We start from the raw sequence: 24,251 nt of genomic DNA on the forward strand, positions 1-24,251 counted from the left end.
GTTATACAAAAGTTTGTCCTTCTTTTAGAAAGAAGACATATGCTGCTCAAGATCAGACAAAGGTACTTTAATGTATATCTTCCATATTGCAGCTAAAGTAGAATTACATCTTAAAAGATTTTTTAACAATCTGGAATACTTAAATGTTTAACTCAATGATGCTGCATCTAAAACAACTATATGTTGCAGGCAAAATAAAGTGGTTGTTAAGTCATTAAATAGAATTAATTGTTAATTGAAAACTTACATGAAAGAACGTAAACATTCATTTTCGAGTATTTTTAACTAATATTATGGAAAGCATTACTTTTTAACTACTGTTCGGTGAGTAAAACATCAAAACAAAATTAAATCATAGTAATTTTATTCACAATAGTTTTCATAGAGTATGCTGTATTTCCTTTTCAAAATCATTTTCATGTCTTTTTGAAAATATAACTTATATTTTCATATTTTCACCAGTTTGTCAGCTGCATGAGAGAAGAAATCTTGAGCGCTGTCAGCCACTTTCTTAACGCTATGTTGGAGCACAACTTCAGCTCTTGGGCCAAAGTTTTTAACGTCTTGAACAACGGTGTTAAATTTATTAATCAAACTCATTACCTTGAAGACTGTGCCAAGAGATGTTCCTCCACTTACGTTACCAGCAATGTCCAATAAGTCGAAGCTTCCTGAAAGCAAAAAATAGGGAAATAATTCGGTTAGATTTTCTTTGGTCATATATTCATTGCCTTAAACTTTTTTTCATGCCAAGAAGTACTAATACATAATCCTTCAGAAAACATGCATACATATTTTAACGAAAGAAAATTAGGTACTGACATATTATACCGTCGACCGTGAAAATTGGCTACCATCGAGCCATGAAAAATTCCACTGAAGTTGCCTTCTGAGGAACTGTGAAAGAACTGACACATCTTTATTTAGTAAACATTCAGTTTCTAACTTGCTTCATTTCTGCGCTTCGTAAAATTCTCGCCGATTTTACCGAGAGCTCTGTTAAGAACTTTAAGAGCATAAACTTCCTGCAGCTGATTGTTCTAGTCTATTAATATTTGTCGGTTCATATCCAGTTGTTCTTCTTCCTATTCAGCAAATGGTAATTCTCTGGACCATTCCTTTGGACTAAAAAAAAAGTCTGATAGGTTTCAGACTTTAAATTACGTCCAAAGGGGCGTTTTTTTTTTTTTTTTTAAAGTTTTGTGTGTTACCTGTATTTATTAAATATCATGTTCTTTGAACTTAAACCATAAAATTCTGTTGAATAGCAATGTCGCAAAATAATTTTAAAATGAGCATATCTTTAGAATTTCCGATACACAGTTCCCCGCGCTGGAGATAAAAATGTTTTTTCCCCGTAGAGTGCTGCCATAGCTCGCTTTTAAATCGTTGAGTTTGTTACTCAAAAATTCGTTAAATGTTTACAAAATATGAAATCGATAATAAAACAAATTCCAGATTTCAAATTTGGTGTTACACATGCCCATATATGCCCATGTATCGAGAATCAATCGCGATTAAAGCAAACGAAAACACAGATGTTATGAGTGCGTTGTCTCGTCACGCTTGTAGAGTCATTAGTTTAATTGGAAGCAGAAAAGATGAAAAATATATAACCGCCTTCGCCGGGTATCGAACCACGGACCTCTGGAATACCGGCCCAGCGTGCTACCGTTACACCACGAAGGCACGCTAGGGAAGCGGGAGAAATACCTTATATACTTCCCTTTTTTAAAGGGCGACTAGGGTTTTAGGGGACCTAGTCGCCAAATTCTGGGTGCGGAGAATCATCATCCACAGCCCTTTTAGTTCGGGCGCCACTTGTAGAGTCATTAGGTTAATTGGAAACAGAAAAGATGAAAAATATACAACCGCCTTCGCCGGGAATCGAACCACAGACCTCTGGAATACCGGCCCAGCGTGCTACCGTTACACCACGAAGGCACGCTAGGGAAGCGGGAGAAATACTTTATACGATAATCCATACTTTGAGCTAAATTGCGCTGCTCTGTGGCATTTTCACGGTCGACTGAATAGCACCTAAATACCGAAAAGCATTTATTTTGTATTGGTATCGAAATAAGTTACAGGTCAATATATTCATACATATCATAGATTAGATTAGGTTTAATACAATCTTTGTGCACTTATTTTGCGTAGCTACTTAAGAGGGTTCAAAGCGTCAGAAGTGGTGGCCTTTAGCGCCCATAGCACAACGGCGAGTGTTTGGTTAGTGTGTCCGTAGAGATTCTGCACTTCCCGCTTATTTCTTGAGGAAGGACCTCCAGCATAGCCAATTTCTTACGGTTCCCCATTGTCATTTCGATTCATTGGCACATGTAATGCGTCACATAATGCAGTCATGAAAGTACCGACTTGTGTTGAGCAAACACCATATAACATATCGTAAGTATAATTCAATTTAACTTCGAAACCAATGGGTAGATACTATTTGTTAAAGTGTGTATACATTTTCTGACTGATATGTTTTTCTGTCTGGTATATATCTCCATTTTATTACAGTCCCTTTAGTTTTACATTTTATAAGTTTGTATCAGTTTATTTGATACATGTGAAAATTCATTTTTTCATGGATTACTTTGAACCAGTCATTAGTTTCTTCTCGCAAATGTTGAAAATTCTGCATTTCGTGTTTTTGCCCTAATGCCGTAGCGTAACGTTTTCCTATCCAAACATCCTTACAATTAATTTGGTCTCGGTTTTTTTACATTTATTTGTGTTTTTTGTAACAGTTCTTCGAAATAAATTTTCCTTTTTTTCAGTTATTAGCAGATTGTTTAAAAATTGGCCATAAATGCATATGTATATAGAGATAGATATGCGCACAAGTATACATACACATAAGTATATCCATACACATAATCTGCATGTGACGGTTTTGAACTGCATATGCATATTTTCCCTCTAATTTAAAGGAAATAATGCCTTTGAATGTAAATGCATAAAAGACGTTTAATGCATAAAAGAAATAACACGAAGTTGAATGAAGAAAACGATTGTCAACAGCACAGTTTTGCAATTCCTTGGTCATCCATTATTAATTGGAAGCATTAATTTGCGAATTTGACATAGACATTCAAAAATTCATATTGCTGTTCTCTCTTAAAAATATGAGCTAAAAATTTGTATATTTGTAGCGTTTCTGTGCATTTTGAGACTTAATGTATCTTTTGTAAGTCATGCAAAATACGTTCAAGGAACATTCTTTTTAAAGTTGTGTAAGAATTTATGCCTGTGATATGCATTGCCGAAGCCTATTTATATTTTTCTATGAAGTGCTAATATATAATTTCGATCAAACTCATTATTTAACTTTCGAAATACATCTACTTTTACAGGCTCATTTATAACATAAATTCGTTGAATATTTCAAATAGTTTGAAATATTACCGAATACTCTTTTGCAAGTATTTGTATCAAAGATTCAGCATTTTCTCGTCTGTGTAATAAAATTACATAATTCCCTAGCAGCAAGTGTACAATCAAAAACCATAGCACAGAATATGTCTAATTTCCTTTATCGAGGAACTGTTAAAGGATTTTAAAACTTGAGCTACAGGAACTGTAAATGTTTTTGTGGTGTGCGAAGGCCAAGTGACTGTACTGTCCGAAAAAATCATATAATATTTTACCCCAGGTTACGGGGAGTAAAAATATTTAACATATTATAAAAGAAGTTCTTAGATAGGAGAACCGGATTTTGATTTCTGCCAGGAGAGAAAAATAATAGGTTTGGCTTTTGAAACAGAAAAGAAATGTAAAGGAACTAAAATTTGTCGAAAAAAGTGCTTAATCAAAAGCTTTGACCCTCGAAACTCAGTGCACTTGCCAAGAATGGCCGAACGCAATGGTCATTTACCCGTCTCATCACTATGAGCCTTGCTTAGATTTCCCCACACTGAGAGACAGATATTATACTCACGAGGCTTGAGTTCAGAATAACAGTCAGCATCCCTTAACCGTCCAAGACAATTTTTACAAAAGCATCGACAAAATCAAATGCTTCCTGTCTTCTCGACATTAAATGGAAGCAGCAGCCATCAAACATAGCCGGCAAATGCTCAAGGAATAAAAACGTAGAGTTAACCATATTTACTATTAAAAGGGCCGCCCAGACGGGAAAAGTGGTTAGTGACTCTAACTGCCGTACCGAAGAGGCCAGGCTCGAATCTCGGAGAAGGCATGGATATAGATTGTGTTTCATTTCATAGTGGGTAACTATGGCCGCCTATTAATTGCCTCCATAGTAAAATGGCCATCGCTTCTGCTCTTAACAGTGGCCAAAGCCTAAAATGGCTAGTGTCCGCCGTATCCTTCAAGTATTTTCCCCCGCACATGTATTGTTTTCTTTATCGCTTGTCAATTCAGTAAAGTATTGTTCGAACGCGTGGAAAAAATCTTCGAATGAATGACTTTAAAAGATAACAGCATCGCATATGTATCTTTCAGGTTTCTTCGTAAAAAAAAGGGTTCATGTTATACGGAACATACCTAAAAATTAATAAATATAATTCGAAATTATAGGTGCGCATTATACCCCGGAATATAAGATAACTTAATAATAAGACGCACATTAGATTTATTAACCTAAAGACCTTAGCTTAGAATCTAGAGAATTTAAAAGCTTTGTTTTTAATAATGCGTTAAAATTTTTCCTGAGCGTTAATGATCGAATAAGCAAAATTAAAAATATAAAATGTGTTTTGTTCAATATTTTATATTTGTCGTTGGAATTCTTCAGAAAATAGTCGAATACCTAGATTTTAAATTTCGAGATTTTCATCAATTTATAATAGTTATACTCACGGACTAAGTTATACTCACGCATGATGTAGTTTTAGAAGTTTTGTTTGGAAAAAAAATAGTATTTTCGATATTCTAATGGTCTTTAATTATGAGATCTGCGGATGGGGCAAAAAAGGCTAAATTCTGTTGAAATAAAGCCCCATCGGCGGAGGAGCGGCAAAGTCGCTGGACATTGGTAGTTCATCAGGCCAAAACTCTCATGCTCCTATTCGTAAAATTCAACACTTTATAGTAAAACTGCTTGCCACAAAAAGCTACAAAAATTCTGAAATGAACGAATGTGACAAAAAGAGACAGAAAAGAAAGAATTAAATTAACATTTCGTTTAGTAAAATGTAAACATAAATGCCACACTAGTAATAATGAAGTTTAGCACCAGCATTAAGCACAAACTCTAATTAAATGAGATAGCACAGATCACTATCTACTTATCGCATTACACTGTTTACTTAAATAACTAATCTGCTCCAAGATATTAAAAATATTTATAAAACTTTACAGTAGGATAAGCTGTAAATACTGATTCCTTTCATTAAACGGCCACCAGCGGCGATGAGTAAAATCGTTGAACACTGGTAGTTCGGTCCAGGGTTCGAATCCTGGCAAACGGGCAGGCTGAATAGGCGTTTTGGTGGCTTTCCCTGTGTGCTATATGAGTCAGTTCCCTTAGAAAATCCTCCCAAAAGGCATTCCTTCCCTCAGACAGATAGTCTTCGAGTGCTTTTCCATAATTCAATAAACGAACCTAAGCCGTTGAAATAAAAATCCTGATCATATTAGAATTGATCAAAGTCCATATTTTCTTGAAATGTGTACATTCAGTCGTGAAACTACCAAACTAACTTTGACAGCCGTGCTTATTAGAAATAATTTTTTAGAAACAGAACGTTTACCATTAGCTGAATGATAACCATTCTTAATGTTGGGAGTTCCATACGGAGTCGAATCTTTTAAACAGGTTATATGCATGATCCATTTTTGTGATTTTCCTACGCGTTAAAAGAGATTATCACACTTGGCTACAGTCCCTGCTAGACGGTACTTTTCTGAGAAACGAGATTCTGGTAGCACTGGTTTTGAACGGGAGGATTTCTAGAAAAAAAGAGCCCCGCCTGAAGCGAAGTCCCGCCTAGCTACGGAAACGATGTTGCGGCTAAGCGGGATTTTTTCATACCTCACGGAAAATGTCTCAGCTGGACCTAAATCCTGGGTAGAGACAACCAATCAGACGAAAATTCTGCTTCTGAAGCATCCCGTGATCCCAATCTGAGCGATAATCGATTAGAGTTTGGCGTTCAAGTCTTTGTAGCAAGTGAAAATGGTAACTCAGCTAAGTCGGTTTCCTCGAATTGTGCGGGCTCTGAGAATTTTCCCTTTCGACGTCAAATCCCGCGTAGCCGAAACATAATGTGATTGGGACCTGAAAGCTCTAGCGAAAGCTTTAGGCAGGTAGTTTTTTGAGCACTTGACGTTACTTCCGTAACTGATTAAAAAAAAACAAGAAGCAGGATATTAATAAGTTGTATTAGCAGTTAGTAATAAAATATATTTTATGAAAAATGATATCTACAACTGCAGGAAGAGCTGCTTTATTTCGAATAAATGTGAATAAAATGTTGAGTCCCTTTACAAGAGTCATGACGAGGGATTCCTGCTTTTCACGAGAAGTAATTGCTAGTAGTAGAAACTTGTATCTTGCTTTTAAATACTAAACTTAAGTTGAAATGTTTTGAAATATTTTTGTGATGGGAAATATACTTTCATTTCTGTCATAAAAATAATATTACTTATTTAAACTGCAGCAAAAATGAAAAATTATATAAGACTGGCTATTGAAGCAGATGTGACATTAAAGCACTTTTCAATTAACAAAACAGAATATCCAAAATTGTTAAAGCATATTAAATGCATCTATTAAAATTATACTCTCTCTTTTGTGTGAAAAATTGTTATTTATATTATACTAGTAAACAGTGTATCCTGATTTAGTGAAAGTAGGTTGTTTTAATGCACTTACGAAAGACAAGAGTCTGTTCAATTTCCTCAACGAGCTCATGAATTTTGGACTGAACTTCTTTGACAGCTTCTTTGACTTTCTGGTACTCTTCGGGAAGCTTTTCCTTTAATACTTCAAATGTCTGCTCCATCTTATGCAAGAGATCAAGAAGCTAAAAGCAAAGATTTTCATTTAATCTTGAAAAAGATGATAATATATTATATCAGTTAATTTGAAAGACATTAAGTACGTTCTATACCAAATTCTGATACATTAGCGTAACTGGTTTAAAATGGTGAATAAGTCTTGTATCATTCTTTTTTATCCAAGAACCTGTAATACAACTGTTTTCGCTGCAATAAATCTATCTTATTAATGTTTGCGACGTATGGTTAACATCGGGAGAATATCCGAGGAACGAAACAGTATTGAACATCGAACTGTTTTCGAATTTATGACCAAAAAGTAATAACACGGGCAGTATTCATGAAAAATGAATATACAGTGGATAAAAAAAGTATTAGCAATTTCCTGTAATTGATCATATTAGCTAGCAAAGGAAATGCTTGGCAATTTTAGTTGCCCATAATAAATGCAGGAGGTAATAAAACACAAATCTAATGAAACCTTAATTTTAATATGCCTTTTACACAAAATATTCAACAAAAACGTAAATTTGCATGTCAAAAATGTATTGTCAAAATTCTAACTGCTATGCAAATTTTGTTATGTTGAGGTCACGTGCTTAGACTGAAAAGACACGCCGTTAGTGTTAAGTCTGCAGTGCTACTTCAAAACTTTTAAAACGTTATTTTGCTGATACCGTGATAACGATGGCTTCGGAGTCGGATATTAACATTAAAAGCGTGATTATTCAGCCCAGAAATGAAGGTTTATATTGTAGAGTCATTAGGTTAATTGGAAGCAGAAAAGATGAAAAATATGCAACCGCCTTCGCCGGGAATCGAACCACGGACCTCTGGAATACCGGTCCAGCGTGCTACCGTTACACCACGAAGGCACGCTAGGGAAATGGGAGAAATACCTTATAAAAATATCGTGCTATAGGAATACAACTGAACATAAATCTATTTACTGTTAGAAGTGTTGTAAAAATGTTCAACGAGAGAGCATCGACGGAAAATAAGATTAGAAGTGGACGGCCTCGAATGTTTTCTGCAAGGGAAAGCGTACATTATCAAATTTTTTAGAGTGACGGACGACAATATGTGTAGAGAAAGCCAAACATTGAGCTAAAATTCAGGATTTAACCCCAACCGTGAAACATGGTGGAGAGAGCGTCGTAATTTGGGGCTGTTATAGCAGCAAACGGAGTTGGTAACCTGTGCTTCATTGATGGTATTATAAAAGCACATACGTACACTGACATATTGCGCTATAACTTGAATTTCAATGCTCAAAAACTTGTCTTAGGAACATCATCCGTGTTTCAACAGGGCAATGACTCGAGCGAACCTCATTCGGGAGTAGTTATTCTATAACGTTCCTCGCCAAATAAAAACACCACCTCAATCCCCTGACTTAAATTCAATTGAAATTTTATGGCACAAATTCGACCTAGAAGTCAGGAAACATAAAATTTCGTGTAAATATGAATTTAAGCGTATACTTCTGCAATAAAGGGACAACATTCTCAATAGCACAACCAAGACTTTTCTCTATGAGAAATAGATAACAAGCTGTTATAAATGCAAAATATATGAATACAAAGTATTAAATTTTGTTCCCACATTTTGCTGTATAATCTTGCCAATACCTTTAAAATTTTAATTTTTTTATGCAAATTTACGTTTTTGTTGCATATTTTGTGTAAAAAGCATATTAAAACGAAAGTTTCATTAGATTTGTGTGTTTACTGCCTCCTGTGTTCGTTATGTCCACCTAAAATTGTCAAGCATTTCCTTTGTTAGCTAATTATGATAAATTATAGGCAATAGCCAATACTTTTTTATCCACTGTTTAACGCGAAATCTGTGATTTCATATGCGACTGTTAAGAGAGAAGTACCCTGGTTTAAATATTCAGAAACAGTCAATGGAACATGGCCCGTGTTCACAGTACCCAAGTTACCACTGAAGAAATGGATCCCGAAGTTGAAGAGATTATTATGGGTATCAGGCGTATAAAGAGCTTACTTCAGCAACAGAGACTTTAGCCTTTTTTTGAGCTATAAACGTGAAAAATTAGCAATGCTTTTTTTGGGGGATTTGAAAGACGGATTTTGCTACTATTAGTTAAACGTGCTAACACTTTCACCAGGAAAGAAAACATGGAGAAAGGCAATAACTCTATATAAAGCTTACTATAGAACTAAAGATTAGCGCCGTGTGTGTGGAGACCATGTCCCATGAATAACTGCTAATGTCTAAAGTCCGTTCTCAATGGACTGAAACATGTGCCTAAAATGAAGAGGAATCATGTGGAATCTTTTCACGAAATGTTATTTTAACAGAATTTGATAAACACCTGTTTTAAGCTTCTGAATAAGATTTCCACTTGTTGTAGTTCTTTTACAATAGTGAATTACAATATTATTAAAACAGCAGTCAACGATTTGTTTTATACGTGATACTCAGTATTTTAAGCAATGAAAATGTGCTTTTTCTTAACTACTACTTATTATGTGTATAGGAGCAGCATGAAAAGACGATTCTACACCGTTGGCAATAAAGCTGGGTAATGAGAACTGCAGTGTTTACTTAGAAGCTATGAGAAGATTATATCGTACATGAACGATATTCTAAATAATTTTAATAGACAAAGTTTAATAAGTATTATATTTCTGTTAACATAAAAATCCAGGCACTTCACTTATAAAATGCCTACCAGCAGCCTACCAATAAAGCTGCTGAACACTGGTGTTAAGACTCGGGTTTTAATCCTGGCGAAAGGTCTGGCTACATAAGCGTTTTCTTAGTTCGGAGTCAGTTTCCCTTAAAAAGTCGTCCACGAAAGAATGCCTTCCCTTAGATAGATAATCTTCGTGTGCTTTTCTGTAATCTAGGTTATTTAATAACTTACTAAAACGTGAGCTTCTTCTTCAACTTTTTCGAATAGATCTTCAATTTTCTTCACTACGCTTTGAGATAACGTGTTCTGAAGACCAAGTTCCTTTAATACATGAGTTGCAAAATCGGTCACATGAGCTTCCAGACGAGATTCCATTTTCTCCAAAGTGGTTTTAAGATGAGGAACAAACTAAATGAGAAGTAAAAGTATAAAACAACATGCATTTAAAATAATAACCGTATTAAATATATTTGCACATTTTTCATTGAGAGGTTATTTAACTCTTTTAGGAAATTCATTGTTTTAACAAATTTTAAATTGTTTAACTACTACTGCAAAATGTATTCTATTACTCTAATATGATTTTACCAAAATTCCGGTTTTATCAAAGTACATAAACCTTTCTTTAAAAATTGCCTTTAGTTATTAAAAGGAAAGCTTTTCTAATACAAATGATGCGTATAACAAAATGCGCTGCATCTCAGAAGATAATATGTTTCCAGAGCTCTTTACAAATAATATACATTTACTCCATAAAGATCATAGTACCACCATAATTCTCTTTATGTACTTAAATTATTTCCGTGCTTTAACCCCAATCTTTAACACCTTTAATCTTCGTATGCTTGCAGGCATAATTATAGCCGTAATTTATTGCTTGCTTTTGTCTACTTGTAGAATATAATGCATTTAACTAATGGAAGATTATTTCTTCATTGAGTAAGTTGTTATTTTATTTGTTATTTGATCTGTACGCGTTTGAAAATTAAAGAGTAATCTAAAATACTTAACATCTAAATATCGTATGAGAAAGTCACTGTGTATTTTTGGTTCCGCTTAAGAAATGAATAGGATAAAATAGGCTTTCAAACTATGACAATTTTTATTTGGAAACTTTTAGTAAAAAATAGCTTAGAAGAGATATACAAATAAGCATTTAGACCATGTTAATTTTGGTTAATTGAAATCTTTAAGTAAAAAAATAGTTTAAGAAATAATTTTAAGTTTATACAGGTTATCTGTAAAAACAATTATGATTAGTAAGATATTACTTTTACTGTTACAAAGCTCTCAAAGGAAACTTAGATTGCAATAAACTGGCCATAAAACTGGCCTTTAAAACTGTCATAAATTATGTGATATAGGCCACTTTCCCCCTAAAAAACTAACTTGTAAAAATAACTTTTAAACTAGTAAAAAATCGAATGCTAAATATTATAACAAAAGTTTTACTTTGTTATAATTCCAAAAATTGTTGAATTTACAAAAATAATTATTTTATATTTATTTTAAATAGAATTTGTATGGTCAGAAAATTGTAAATAATAGATAATGCAGCGACAAAAAATTTCACTCACTAGTAAGTAATCCGTAGAATACTACTCTTTATAAATACACAACTGGTTATTTGAGGGTTTCTTAATTTTAAAATTACCTTCATGTAGTTTTTGGCGTACTTCGAATGAAATTCTTTTCATAACTTAAAATACTAATGTCTTAAAATTATGCACTTTAATTTTTTTGTATTCTTAAAAAATTATTTTCAATTTTTTAGCTACCATTAAGACTCAGTTACATAAGTTGCAAGGCATTTCCTCCTTTCTTCCCACGTGCCTTCACACAAAAAGCACGTCCAGCTAGCAATCGAAATATTCGGAGTTCGAATCCTGGCTAAAGCACTGCTCATTTTTCATTTTTCGTGCTCCAGTGTATACGTAAAAACTCTGCTGTTGATTACTTCATGCAACATCTTATGTAGTTATCCTCGCCGGGATTCGAATTCTGGACCTTCCGACTACTAGTTGTACGTCCTTCCCATTACACTACGAAAGTACATGGAAAGAAGGAAGAAAAAAAACCTTGCAAAGTAATATTCATTTAATTTGGAATCCCTAATTTTGATTTATTTTGTAGTTACGTGAATAAATTGCCTGTCGATTTGTTTAATATCTTCATGCTTTGGATTTAAATCTATAATGCACGAAGAATAAAATTACATATAAAATTTTCCATAAATTGTATGCATATGCTAAATACAGGTATATATCAAGTTATTTCCGAAAATGTTTTGAAAATTCATTTTCTTTTACGTTAGTATAATACAGCGCCATATAAGATGTAAAAACACCATAATGAAAGTTCTATAAGAAGAATTTTATTGAAAGATTTACATTAAGACATCTTCATAAAGCAAAATGTTTTGCAGCATGCTACACATAGAAAGCGATAAAACAACGTTAAGTAGGGAAAAAAACCTAAGCTTATAAAAAGTCACTATTATCTTCTACTGGGTTAAATTTCATTTAAAAAATCAATCTTCCAGAACATAGAGTAATTACACCCCTTCCGTCATACTACTTATCTTCTAAAAAGTAGAAATTATCTTAATTAATTAAGCTACATTAATTTAGTTTTTACTCACACCCAGCAACAGTAATATCACTACAAGCTCGACATTATGATGTCATAGAAACGATAAAATTATGCCAGAACTTAAAATGTACTGCATTCATTTAATTTACTCTTGTAAACAGGATGCTACTAACATGGACAATCCGAAATCGCCTATAAAGACATGTTCAAAATTTATGTTTAAAATTAGATAATAAGGGATTTTAATTCTTAATTTTAATTCTTAATAGCGATGCTCAATTAAAATAAATTAAAGGTGGGCATAGTAGAATTTGATTGCCTTATGATCAAAGACAGAAGTCAAATCACCAACTTTAAGGAAGAGGACACTACTTCATTGAAGACATAAAAGTCAAAATTTATTTGAAATTAAAATTAATATTTTGATGAGAGACAATTTAATTTACTACTTTAGCTGTGGAATGTAATTATGTAACATATCATGCTAATTATTGTGATGAAGAATAAAGCCCATAGTAGATTTATAAATAAATTCAAGCAAACTCCTTTTTTTTTAGTTAAACAATAGCATGTAATAAATGCTAATTCCATAAAGATTTCAAATTCTGAATTGGCGCGGCAGCGTTCATAGTAGGATATTAAAAACACACCATAAGGCAGTAACTGTAATTTATTTATTACCTAATATGTCAATTAATAGTTAAAGGTATGTCATTTACTAATGTGTAAGTCATTGTCCATTGCGTAGATTACTTTTTGAATATGGTGCCTGCGAAATGATGCCCCGTCTGCACAACACATTCATCTAGGTGGTGTTGGAAGCTTGTCATAACTCGGCGTAACGTATTCCCTGGGACACTGCCGACGGCAGTTTTGATGCGATCCTTCAACTCAGGAATGTTCGGAAAACTTCTTGTTTCAGGTGGCCCCGAAGGAAAAAGTCTGCACATGAAAGATCAGGTGAGCGAGGCGGCTAGAAAATGTCACCAAAACGGGAAATTACTCTAAATGAAAATATCTGTCGCAATGGTCCGTCCATCTGGAACTTTTCCATGACGTCCCAAGTTGAAATGTTGCCGAAATAGACGCTGGGTAGCAATAACAGAGTAGTTATTCTTGAAATAACTTTCAACACCAAAGGTACGATGCTGTGCACTCCACCGATCCATATCACTGTCACACTCGAAATGGAAGCTCATTAGTACACGAATGCGGCATGAGCTGGCGCGCATTCACGCATTACGTCATTGTACAACTCAAGTCAAATTATGCTATGAACGCTGCCGCACCCTGTATTAACTAAAAGATTTTAGATCCTACTAGATGGGTAGGCGGATTATCGCTCCGGCTGAGATATTACAACAAAGTCTTGAGAAAGTTTTAAATAATCTTCCTTTTAAATAACCTTGAAATTAAAAAGAGAGGACCACTTTTTTATTTGTGCTTACAGACAAAACTCCGCTGTTGCTAACTGTAAAATAACAAAGTTAAAATTTCAAATTAAAAGTAGGAGGCTACACAAGCTAGCTCAACTTTAATAGCGCGATTTAGCTTCGCCTAGCAAAAGAGCTGGGCAAAATAAAACTGAAACACCAGATGCTGAAAGCTCTGTGTCCAAAACATCCAAAATTCTTGACTTAAATACTTTCCTATCTAATTTGCATCCTGGTGAGGGCTATGGGAAGAAGAAGTTGTAGTAAAGTTTTAAACAATAATAATTGGTTAATTAACATGAAGTACTATTCATATGCATCTCATCTGTCATAAGTAATCATAATATCTAATCATTTAATAGGCATAACTAGGCTTCTGTGCTTTTAACTGGCAAGTATTAAACATAAAATGGATTTCGTCAATAAAATGTGTAGCTTTTTCAAAGCGGTATAAGCTTGAATTTCTTTTTAATCATAATTGTATAATTCCAAGCATTTCTCACCTCTTTAGCATCGTTGATTACTTTATGAGTTTTATCAGCCAGGCTCATAAGCTGCAATACCGTGCCCAACTTGGTGCCTCCAGTAAGATCAGTCAGATTGTCCAAAAGATCAAAACCATAGAAAACACCTAAGAAATATAAATTAATTATATCGCATTTTGACCTTTATATACTTTCAGGAATATATCAGGTTTAAAATTCCTTCATTCTTGTTTAAAATATTCTTCTGTGATATAGGTTCTCTTGAAAGTAGGATACATTAAATTCATATGAATAAACTTTCAAAGGAATTTACTTTTTTAACGATTAAAAATTTAAACTTTAGAAGCAGAACAATTATTATTTTTATATATCTTATCTTTTATATACATAATTATTTGTATATAAATGGACTATAATTAGATTTTTTAACTAAGAATATTTTTATTATAAGCTCCTTCTTCAAAAATTCCTTTTTTATAGCACCTTTCTAAGTTACTTCTAAACCTCAGATAACAGCTTGCATTGAATACAACCAAAAATTCAAACTCGATAAATGCTATACATCTACGGCGGGAGTTTAAAGAACCTTTTCTATAGCTTCCAATGCTTCCAAATTTAAGAATTTTCTCATTATCTATTGAATAATATTAGTTAAAATTACTAAAAGGGCATGAAATTTCATTTTAGAGTTTGAAATTATTAAAAATTTAAAAAACTTGTTGATGTTTTTCCAATTCTCATATGTTAAGAAAAGCGATTACGTTTTAAATATGATTGTAAAATTTGATGCTAAGAGAAAACTGGAAAGAAACTTGCACTTTTTAACAAACTGATGGCGACATATATAATGCTAAAGATCGTAAAAAAAGAATTAGGAAGAAAATAAATAACTTTACCAACATTGCATGAATGATATCTGATACATAAAAAAAGCGTGGAACATGAATTACATGAATTAACTGTAGTAAACAGTTTATAATTCAATTACAATCAATAGGATTGCTCTTATTGTATTTTTAATGAGGTATCTGATGTTCTTCAAGATTCATTTGATGACTGAAATATTGTAAAAAATCATAGTGTCTGGCAATCTAACTCTTACAAAAAGACAAGAGATAAGAAGAAATAGAGTATACAACAACGTATAAAATGCTGTACTTTGTTTGTAACCACCCATGATCATACTTCGCATATCCAGATAGTGATTTATAAAGTATTCCAAATCTAAAAATCTAGAAGATCTATTTAGTGTCTAAAGCAATGGACTAAACATTTTCTTTCCAGTTTCATAAATAAACTGAAGAATTCTGAATTTAAAACTCAGTATTTGTCATCCTCATTTACCTAACAAAGGTATTACCAATAAATTATTATTGTATTTTGGACTGCACAAAGTGAAGCTAAAATTTGAAGGAAGTGCATGGAAGTTGCTTTAAAAAATGTGGTAAAAGGAGTTTCACGAAAGCCTTTTATTTGTAACGCGAAAATATTGATTTTAGTCTGTAAAGCTGTTTTTCTTGGATGGAAATTTACAAGTTTTCGTGTGAGATCTTCTGAGCGTTCCTTAAAAAATGAAGGCAATTTCTAGTCAGGGCTATATAAGAGAACATACCCATGCATAAGGCATCCATTATATTCTCTTTAAAACAAAGAAGTTGCACTTTATCTCCAGGCGAAAGGAAAGAAAAATGCGTTTTAGGAAATGAATAAGAGAATTAGTTCAAAGTAAAAGTATTAAATGGTGAAAAACTGTCTTAACTTTAACTTGAAAAAAGCACGAGTAGTTTTGAAAGTTATCGTAAAAATAACTTAATTGATGAGATTGTTTTAATATTGAACGAAAAAAGTTCTTAGCGTTTAATTACTAAACAATCAAACACTTTATCAGTAATCACAAATTTTTAGTTTGTATTTATGGTTTGAAGCCTGACAATAAATTAAAATTTCCGAGGTTCCGGATGACAAGATTACAAGATTTAATGGCTTAATATAAAAAAAAAATATTGGTTGTTGATAAGTGCGTTTTACATTTCAGACCTGCAGTAAAAGGCATTAAATATTCAGTTGATTTTAATACATTAAGTTTAAAGCATAAAGTTGGGTTATAATAATTAATATACTATCTATTTATTGATATTAATATGTTTTTGAGGGGTAAGGTGCTGAAGTTGGATACATGACTTCTTTCCATACAAGTTCTGTGATATGACTTATTTCTGACAGTAACATGAGAACAAATTCACGAATCTTATCGTGGAGCAGAACGTGGGATTGCGTCTGTCGTTGGCATGGGCTTTGGATGCCATATTGGTAACAGTGAGAATTAACTAAAACTAAAACTAAAACTAAACTCAGTGGCGTAACAGCCCTAGTGGGCCAAGGCCTGCAGTGCCCGTAATCTGCTTTCTTGACCGTGGGCCCCGGGGTGCGTAACAAGTGGTCAGCCCTGAACAAGTGGTCCCGGGGTGCCCCTGAACAAGCTTGTCGCAGGACCCCCAGTGTTTAGTCCCCAAGCGAACTTGGTACTAACAGTAAGAATTAGCTTGCCAAAAAAATTTTGAAGAAGAATTCTCCGGTATTCTGAACCAAGGGCCTACCACTCCTCTTCCCCTGCTACAAAACCTCTCGAGAGGACTTTCGGATTGCCGTGTATTTTAAGAGCGACATGCCACAAAGACGCTCCCAAACATACAAGTCTTCACCGGGATTCGAATCCGGGCCCAAAGATACGGCAGTCAGCATCAGGACAGCCCTTTCCATATATAAAGTTTGCATGTAAAAAATGACTTACTTTGCTTCCTAATGAGCTCTTGAATTTTCTCGGCCAACCTCTTAAGTCCAGCTAGTAGCTCATCAATTCTTTCATGTAGTTCCTTATTTACTTCAGGAACAATTTCTTTTAAATGAGTTAAAGGTTCTTCCACATGATGGATAACATTTACGAGCTAGAACAGTAGAGAAAAGTCTGTAATGATCTAAAATTGTTAATTTAATAATTTAAAATGTATGTTTTTTTTCTACTTCTCTCAGCTATATTATATTATAATAATTCAAATATTTTAGAGTTATATTAGTTTGCGTACATCTGGGAATGTTTCAAGTATGCAGAAGCATGCAGCATTTATGACTGATGCTCATTTATTTCTATTATTTGAAAGCCTACATATGTATATATATTATAAATTGCATATACTTAAATACGTTTAATTGTAATAAACAGGCGATTTTGTGAATTTATAAACTGAAAAAAAAAGCATAAATTATTGTAATAAACAATAAAATAGATGCAAATTTAGTAGATGCAAGAAAAATAGTCAATAGCGTTTTTTGGCTGAGGTTGACATCTTCATGAAAATGCACATTTTAAATATAAGTTAAAATCAAATACATGAAAATTAAAAATTTATATAGCCGTTTTGTCACTGTCAGATTCAAACTTCTTCAGGCAGTGGGGAAACCTGACCCTGATACAAAAGCTATATCTGGCTCATTTCTGTTCATCTCAAAGTAGTAGATGTATTAAAATTTATTATTGTAAAATTATTTGTACCTTAAAAGTTTTAAAGGCGACACCTCTATGCAACTAGCCTGAAAAATCTATTGTAAATACAAAAGCAGTTTCAATATTCAAATTGAAATTCAATACATCATAAAATTACCGGTGGGTTATATGCATAAGAATGACAAAATGGCCATGAACACAACTTATACAAAAAAAAAAAAAAAAAAAAAAAACTGAGAGAGATATAATTGTTGTATCTATGTCAGGTTTTCCCGCCTTTTGAAGAAGTTCGAATCTGACAGTGATAAAACGGCTTTATCAATTTTTAATTTTCACGTGTTTATTTGATTTTAATGAAATTTAAATTTTCATTCAAATCGCAATCTCATCCTAACACTATTGACTATTTTTCTTAAATACTCTATATTTGCATCTATTTTATTGATTTTTACAATATGTTTGCCTTTGATTTCAATTTATTAATTCGCAAAATTGCTTGTTTTGTTATAATTTAAAATATTAAATTATTTTATGCCCATCTTAGCAATAAAAAGCAGGATTATGATTCTGAAATTCCTTCTTGTAATTTACTTTTTTCATTGTTTTAGATATATATACATATTTTAAAACAAATATCTGAACGACAATTGCATTAGTTATACCTTTTTTGATTTAATTCATCTGCATAATATTTGCGTATTTAATCGAAAAACGTACAGTTAATAATCCTTCTTTTCACAAAATAAATAAATTAATTAAATTAAATAACGTTATCTGAATTAAAGCAAATATATATACCGAGGTTACTTTATTTAAAGGGAGGGATACAGATCCTTTTTAACGAAAATCAAGCTCTACCAGAAATGGTCTACGAAAGACATGTTACACAAGTCTAAAATCTGGAAACCTCTATCTTTATTTTGTTTCTGTGTTAGCTACAGAATAAGGAAAAAAATCCATTCTTCACTGAAATATTTTTATTATTTCTGATATAATTCTTATTGTAAAAAGTTACTTCTTTGATATTTTAAAAACTTTGATCATTTAGTGGAAGAGCATGTTCCAGTCTTTTCTTGTTTCATTTATCTATTTAACAGATTCTTTTTATTTCCCAGAAAAGTAACACTTAAAATATTTTGTTTAAAACGTAAATAATCACGTAACTTAAAGGAAGAGAAAGGATTCACTGTTAACAATATAAAGCTCTTCATCCTTGAAAGTTGTCAGTATTACTTTGTTAAGGACTTTACGGGCATAGATATGCCATATTATGTAAACGTACAAATATGAAGTAGTAGAATAAAGGTGAAATAAATCAGTCGGGTTGGTGAGCGTAATAATCAGCATGCTACGGCTAACCAGTTAAGTACACGCATCTACATTCACTGGGCTTTAAAAACTTGGTTGCATAACATAAAAGTGCCATATGACAGTAAGTTTTTTAAATTTTACTTAAGCATTAAAAATGGCGAATGCGAGAAACAATGCAATCTTGCTTAACTTAGGGGGTCCAATAAGAATGCAGGTTTTTATATAGGTAACAATAAGTTCTCTTTATTCTTTTAATTGATGACATTTTACAGTTTCGGGACGAGTTTTTCATTAATATAAAGCATGTATAAATGCAGTGTTTTAATAGCCGATTAAAGAAAATTCTGATCAAGAGCTGAGGGAAAATGTTTAATCATGTGGATTTTGAGTTTACGAGAACATAATTACTTTGATAACTTTCTCATTAATTCATTTTAATTATATGCAAATAATTTACTTTAAATAAATTCAAGAGTTCACAATAAAATGGACAAAAGTTTAGAGTTTCTGTTTAAAATTTCGAAGTGAATGAGTAACTATAACTGTAATTTACTCGTATAGCCTTACTTTTCCGAAGAAAATCTTTACATCTTCTTGGATGATGTCTTCTAAATCCTTGAATAAATCAAGAGCAGATGATCGAGAAGCTGGAGAAAAAATTTAATTAGTAATGCCTCATGCTCAGTAATGAAACATGCTCAGTAAATTTATTTTAAAATATGTACTTACGTCGGGCAGGTAAAGCTGCAGCAGAAGCTACAACCAAACACAAGACAACAACGGCGTATTTCATCTCTTTTACTTGAAACGCTTCAAAGCAACTGCATTTAAAGAACAAATAATTAGTCCTTTTGAGGTGAATAGGAGCAGCATTTAAATTGGATTAAGCTCTATTATTGAAAAAATAAGAATGAAATTTATGTTAATTAATCTTATCAATGAACTGTTACAATAAATTTTACTATTCTGCTGTCTAGTGTTAACAACTCGTTGCGGTTTGTTTTGCTACACGATGATTTAAAACTGCTGTTTATTACTTTATGGTAGTGTATACTAAAAAATTTAAAACTATAACCGTGACTTATTTCCTATTTCGTTATATAGCCGTCAACTGCCAGGGAAGTATAATTATATTAAAATAGTATTTTCTTAATGAAAGAGACAAAGCACAAAACGAAATTCATCTTACAAGCTAAATCGATGAAACTCACAACCTCATTTCAAGAAAATAAATGAGACTTTCTGTATTATTAGGCTATTAGTGCTAAGAGAATTTTCTCTCATTGCATCTAAGAAAATGCACACTTTTCGAAAATTGTTCATAAACTATATGTGACAATAGGATGTCCAGATAACGGTGCTTTGAATATTCCTTGATATATAGTTCATCTACCTTAACTGAAGTCCAGATGCATAAGTTGGTATTTTAGTTATTTTAATTATGCATAAATTTTATGGTAAATTCATAATTGAATTTACTAGTAAATTTCGCTTCATAAATAACAAGCTTACGTCAGCCAATACTTAATTATCACTTTAAAGTGTCAAATTGATAACTTTCTCATTAATGCATTTTAATTCTACACAAATAATTTGCTTTAAGTAAATTTAAGAGTTAACAGTAAAATGAACAATATTTGAGAGTTTTTGTATGAAATTACAAAGTGAATGAGTACAAAATAACTGTAATTTACTCGTATAACTAAAATGCAATTACTAGAAAATAACTTTATACAATTTCAAATAAACAAACATCATATCACAAATTTGATTTAAGTTGTTAATACTTTCTAATTCGTAGATCTTGCTGCTTCACTCTCAGAAGTTTATTAAAGGTATGCTGATAAACTTATTGATAAGGTCCTAACTTTCATAAACTATGCATTAACTTGAACAGAGGCTCACATTTCAAATTATAAAGTATCCATTCGTAACTTAGCTTTCTCCTCAATCAGTTCAGATAAGATTCAGGTTAAAAATTAAAATGCCTGTAAGGCTAGTTAGTCAGCGTTTAATTGAAAATAATTATCAAACTGGCATCTGGTTACAAATGGCGAAAGTCGTGTCTAAATTAACGTGCAAATTTAAAAGGAAACACAGCAGAGAAAAACAATTTACCGAACAATAAATATTAATAAAAATAGAAATAAAGGAGGCTTAGATGCTGCCAGAATGGAATTTAATTGAGTTTTCTAAATATCTTAACGCTGCAGTGCAATAACCTGCTGTGCTGACAAAGCCCTTGAGGAAAAAACATCTTATTTTTCATCTAGAAAATTTCGTATTTTTTTTGGGGGGGGGATACTGATGAACTCGTTTAATCAGTCCTATACCAGTTTGTCGCAAAGCAAAACTTAACGTTTTTCTTGCCGTCGACATATTAACCGAAACTTTCTCTAATTGATAATGCAATGCAAATTCGTTAAATTTACAGTTATATTTTAAGTGACAAAGAATTTTGGTGAACTAAGTTGCTCGTAAGGACCATTGTCTAAAATCAGGACAAAAACTGCATTGCAACGTGGAAAAAAATTTTTATAAAATCTTTCAAGTATTTAAAAAAATAATTATAGTAATGTACCTAAGTTTTCAATTTAGAGGACTAAATTTCACTTACCTCTATGTAAAATGTGATGTCGAAAGAGGAATTTTATTATGTATGGCTGCTTTTTATTTGGATTGATATGTTGACAGCTGCAAGTTCTCTTGCTGATTAAGAGACAACGACGTTCATTTGTGAGTATAATACTTTCTCCGATAAGTTAAGAATTTTTAGCACCTGTGACGCTGATACAGAACACTTCAATTCAAGTAGTTTAAGTGTTTGTTTATATGTACTGGGTTTACATCCGTATCTTTTTATCAGGGAACTAAACAAGTGTTTAAAAAAGAAAGTAAAAAGGTTATGTTTATTTTAAATTTATGTCTCACCGTAAGCACGCACACACATACACACACACACACACATACGCATACAAATAACAAATCCGTATCAGAAAATAACAAGAAGTATTACATCATAACGATTTTTTTTTGTTAAATTTGTAAATTACCTGATGAATTAGCTTTGTAGAATGTGTAAATAAGGTATATAATTCTTCTGAAACGAAGCTTATATGTCAGCGAAAATCACGCTAAGAGACTTGAAAAATTAATACTATATTAAATTAAAATCTAGCATCTAAACCTAGAATTAAATTTTTGAAAATTGAAGAAGTTAACACATTTTACGAAGCGTCATTTATTTATAAGCTTGTTTTTTATCCGTAATTTTTTGAAAAATAAAAAAAAAACCTACGGAAAAATTTAATATAATACGGTTTGAAGAACTATTAATAATGAGTCCTATATATGAGGTAAGGGTTAGATAAGTTATTAGGATTTTCGGAGGCCGAAAGGTGAGAAATCAATTCTACTCTTAACAGGATTCAAACCACAGGTCTTCCAAATGACAGCTGGTTAACAGCTAACTTTAAAAGTGTATATACGGAATTCCAGCCATGAATTCCAGCCATGAATTCCAGCCATGAATGTTCCAAGTGCCAACTTGATGTGCTCATCACTTACACCTGAACAGCACTCACGGAGGAGTGTGATAATGCCTTAAAGAGCAACAATCCGCATTCAAAAATACACCGAGATAATACTAGTTAAGGCGTTATTAAAGCATATTGCAACTTTAATTGAAGTGATCGATTAGCGGTTGATGAGGCAAAAAAATATCAAGCTTAACAGATGATTAATTATATACCGTATCGAAAGCCAGTTATCTAAATCGACTTATTTATACTTCTACCCGAACATGAGTATAAATATATTCCCCAAAATCGACCGAATAATAAATTTCCATTTACTGCAAGCAGAGTAATTTAAAAAATAACTAACGTGCAAAACGCATTTAACACCAATCAATTTATATTTTTACATTTTTTTTACAAGAAAAATCTTTCAAACGTAAATTCCCAATATTTATCAAAATACGTATATCAATTTACTCATCAAAAATTATTATGATGAAAATATTTACTGCTGAATTGCAGTAGACATATAGGTAAAAATTTTAAAAATCTAACTATATTTTGCAGTTTTCAAAACTTTTAATGTGTTATTTCCCGAGCCTCCAAACGATCGATTCTCATAACGAAAATTATAAGCATTAACCAAAAAGATTGACTGAAACTTTAATTTACATGTATTTTTTTTCATGTATCAGTTCCATTCATTTATAGTGTATTTCTTACTTATTGTTACCAATATAATTGTTTTCAGTTAATGTTCGCTCACACTTTTACAACAGAAGATATGCATTCATTCTATCAATACGAACAAATCAAATGAGATTTGGTTAATCTGGTTATGGAAAAGCACGCAAGAGTTGTCTGCCTAAGAAGATGATGCCGTCGTGGAAGACTTTCTGAAAGAAACTGGCTCGCATCCTCGTTACACACGGGAAAACCATGAGCCAGCCCTTTCGCCGGAGTTGAGCTCGGATCGAATTGCTAGTGTTTGTCGACATTACCCTTTATCCTGGGCAATTAAATGAGGTTAAACAGAAAGGAAGAAATCTGGTGTTTTGGGAAAATGTACAGGGAATTATTAAAATCCGTCTTACTGCTGTAACATGCTTCGTATTGCATCGCTGTGCTGTACTGTTTCGCGCTGTGCTTACAATTCAGGTTTTCATGTGACAAACAGTGAGCTGATTATGAATTAAATGTATAACTGACTGCAGGTGCAGTACAAAGATTGATCAAAACCATAATAAGTTTTACAACTACTTATATTTGCCGATTAAATAAAAGTATCCCCTTGTGGATTGTCTGGCTGCTTGGGATTTTTCGTTTTTTTTTCAAATGTGTAACTTGAGTCCCCTTACAAAGCCCTCCTTGATGACACTGTTTGCCTTAGGCAGATAGTTCTCTCCTGCTTTATTATAAAAAATCGAACAAACAAATAAGTGATCGAAGAAAAGTACCAGTTTAAGAAATATAAAGAACTAAAGTTTAAGAACGAATCGCAAGTTGAACTAACTGTATTCATAGTTTGCTTTTGTGCAAGCATGTTATTGTTGTGGCCCATCTGACCTGTCTGACATTACCCGAACAAATACAGGAATGTTATAATGCCGAGGAGGGCAAGATTGCGAATGTCTTTTTCATGGGTCTTGCGCATCGTGTAGGTGACAATACAACATTGTCCAATTCCGTCTCAGTTTTGAAGGTGAATACCTCGGGGTGACGATCTGAATATCTCCTACCCCTCTTGCCCTACCATCAAACAGCCCGAAAGGACAT

At 32.7% G+C, this 24,251-nt stretch overlaps 1 protein-coding gene and 1 non-coding gene across 2 annotated transcripts; both read right to left on the reverse strand.

The window, feature by feature from the left end:
- Positions 1 to 347: 347 nt before the first annotated feature.
- On the reverse strand, positions 348 to 21,615 carry LOC118201330 (uncharacterized). Its single transcript, XM_035373423.2, has 8 exons — positions 21,575 to 21,615; positions 19,687 to 19,778; positions 19,525 to 19,604; positions 16,936 to 17,089; positions 14,163 to 14,290; positions 9,866 to 10,042; positions 6,845 to 6,995; positions 348 to 671 (listed from the first exon to the last, which is right to left on the reverse strand). The coding sequence occupies exons 2-8, from the start codon at positions 19,748 to 19,750 to the stop codon at positions 448 to 450; spliced, it is 978 nt and encodes a 325-aa protein (XP_035229314.1). The 5' UTR covers positions 19,751 to 19,778; positions 21,575 to 21,615; the 3' UTR covers positions 348 to 447.
- TRNAT-GGU (transfer RNA threonine (anticodon GGU)) lies at positions 7,773 to 7,844 on the reverse strand. The gene has a single exon. It is a non-coding gene; the product is annotated as a tRNA-Thr (tRNA).
- Positions 21,616 to 24,251: the final 2,636 nt, after the last annotated feature.

The sequence above is a fragment of the Stegodyphus dumicola genome, chromosome X1 (assembly GCF_044657685.1).
Source record: "Stegodyphus dumicola isolate Sdum_Otavi_A_Nest chromosome X1, ASM4465768v1".
In the NCBI taxonomy this organism is placed as follows: Eukaryota; Metazoa; Arthropoda; class Arachnida; order Araneae; family Eresidae; genus Stegodyphus; species Stegodyphus dumicola.

Coding starts and splice junctions, on each gene's coding strand:
- LOC118201330 (XM_035373423.2), bottom strand. CDS start 19,750: ATGAAATACGCCGTTGTTGTCTTGTGTTTGGTTGTAGCTTCTGCTGCA. Junction 19,605..19,686: donor TGCAGCTTTACCTGCCCGAC/GTAAGTACATAT, acceptor TTTTTTCTCCAG/CTTCTCGATCATCTGCTCTT. Junction 6,996..9,865: donor AAGAAGAAGCTCACGTTTTA/GTAAGTTATTAA, acceptor CTTTGCTTTTAG/CTTCTTGATCTCTTGCATAA.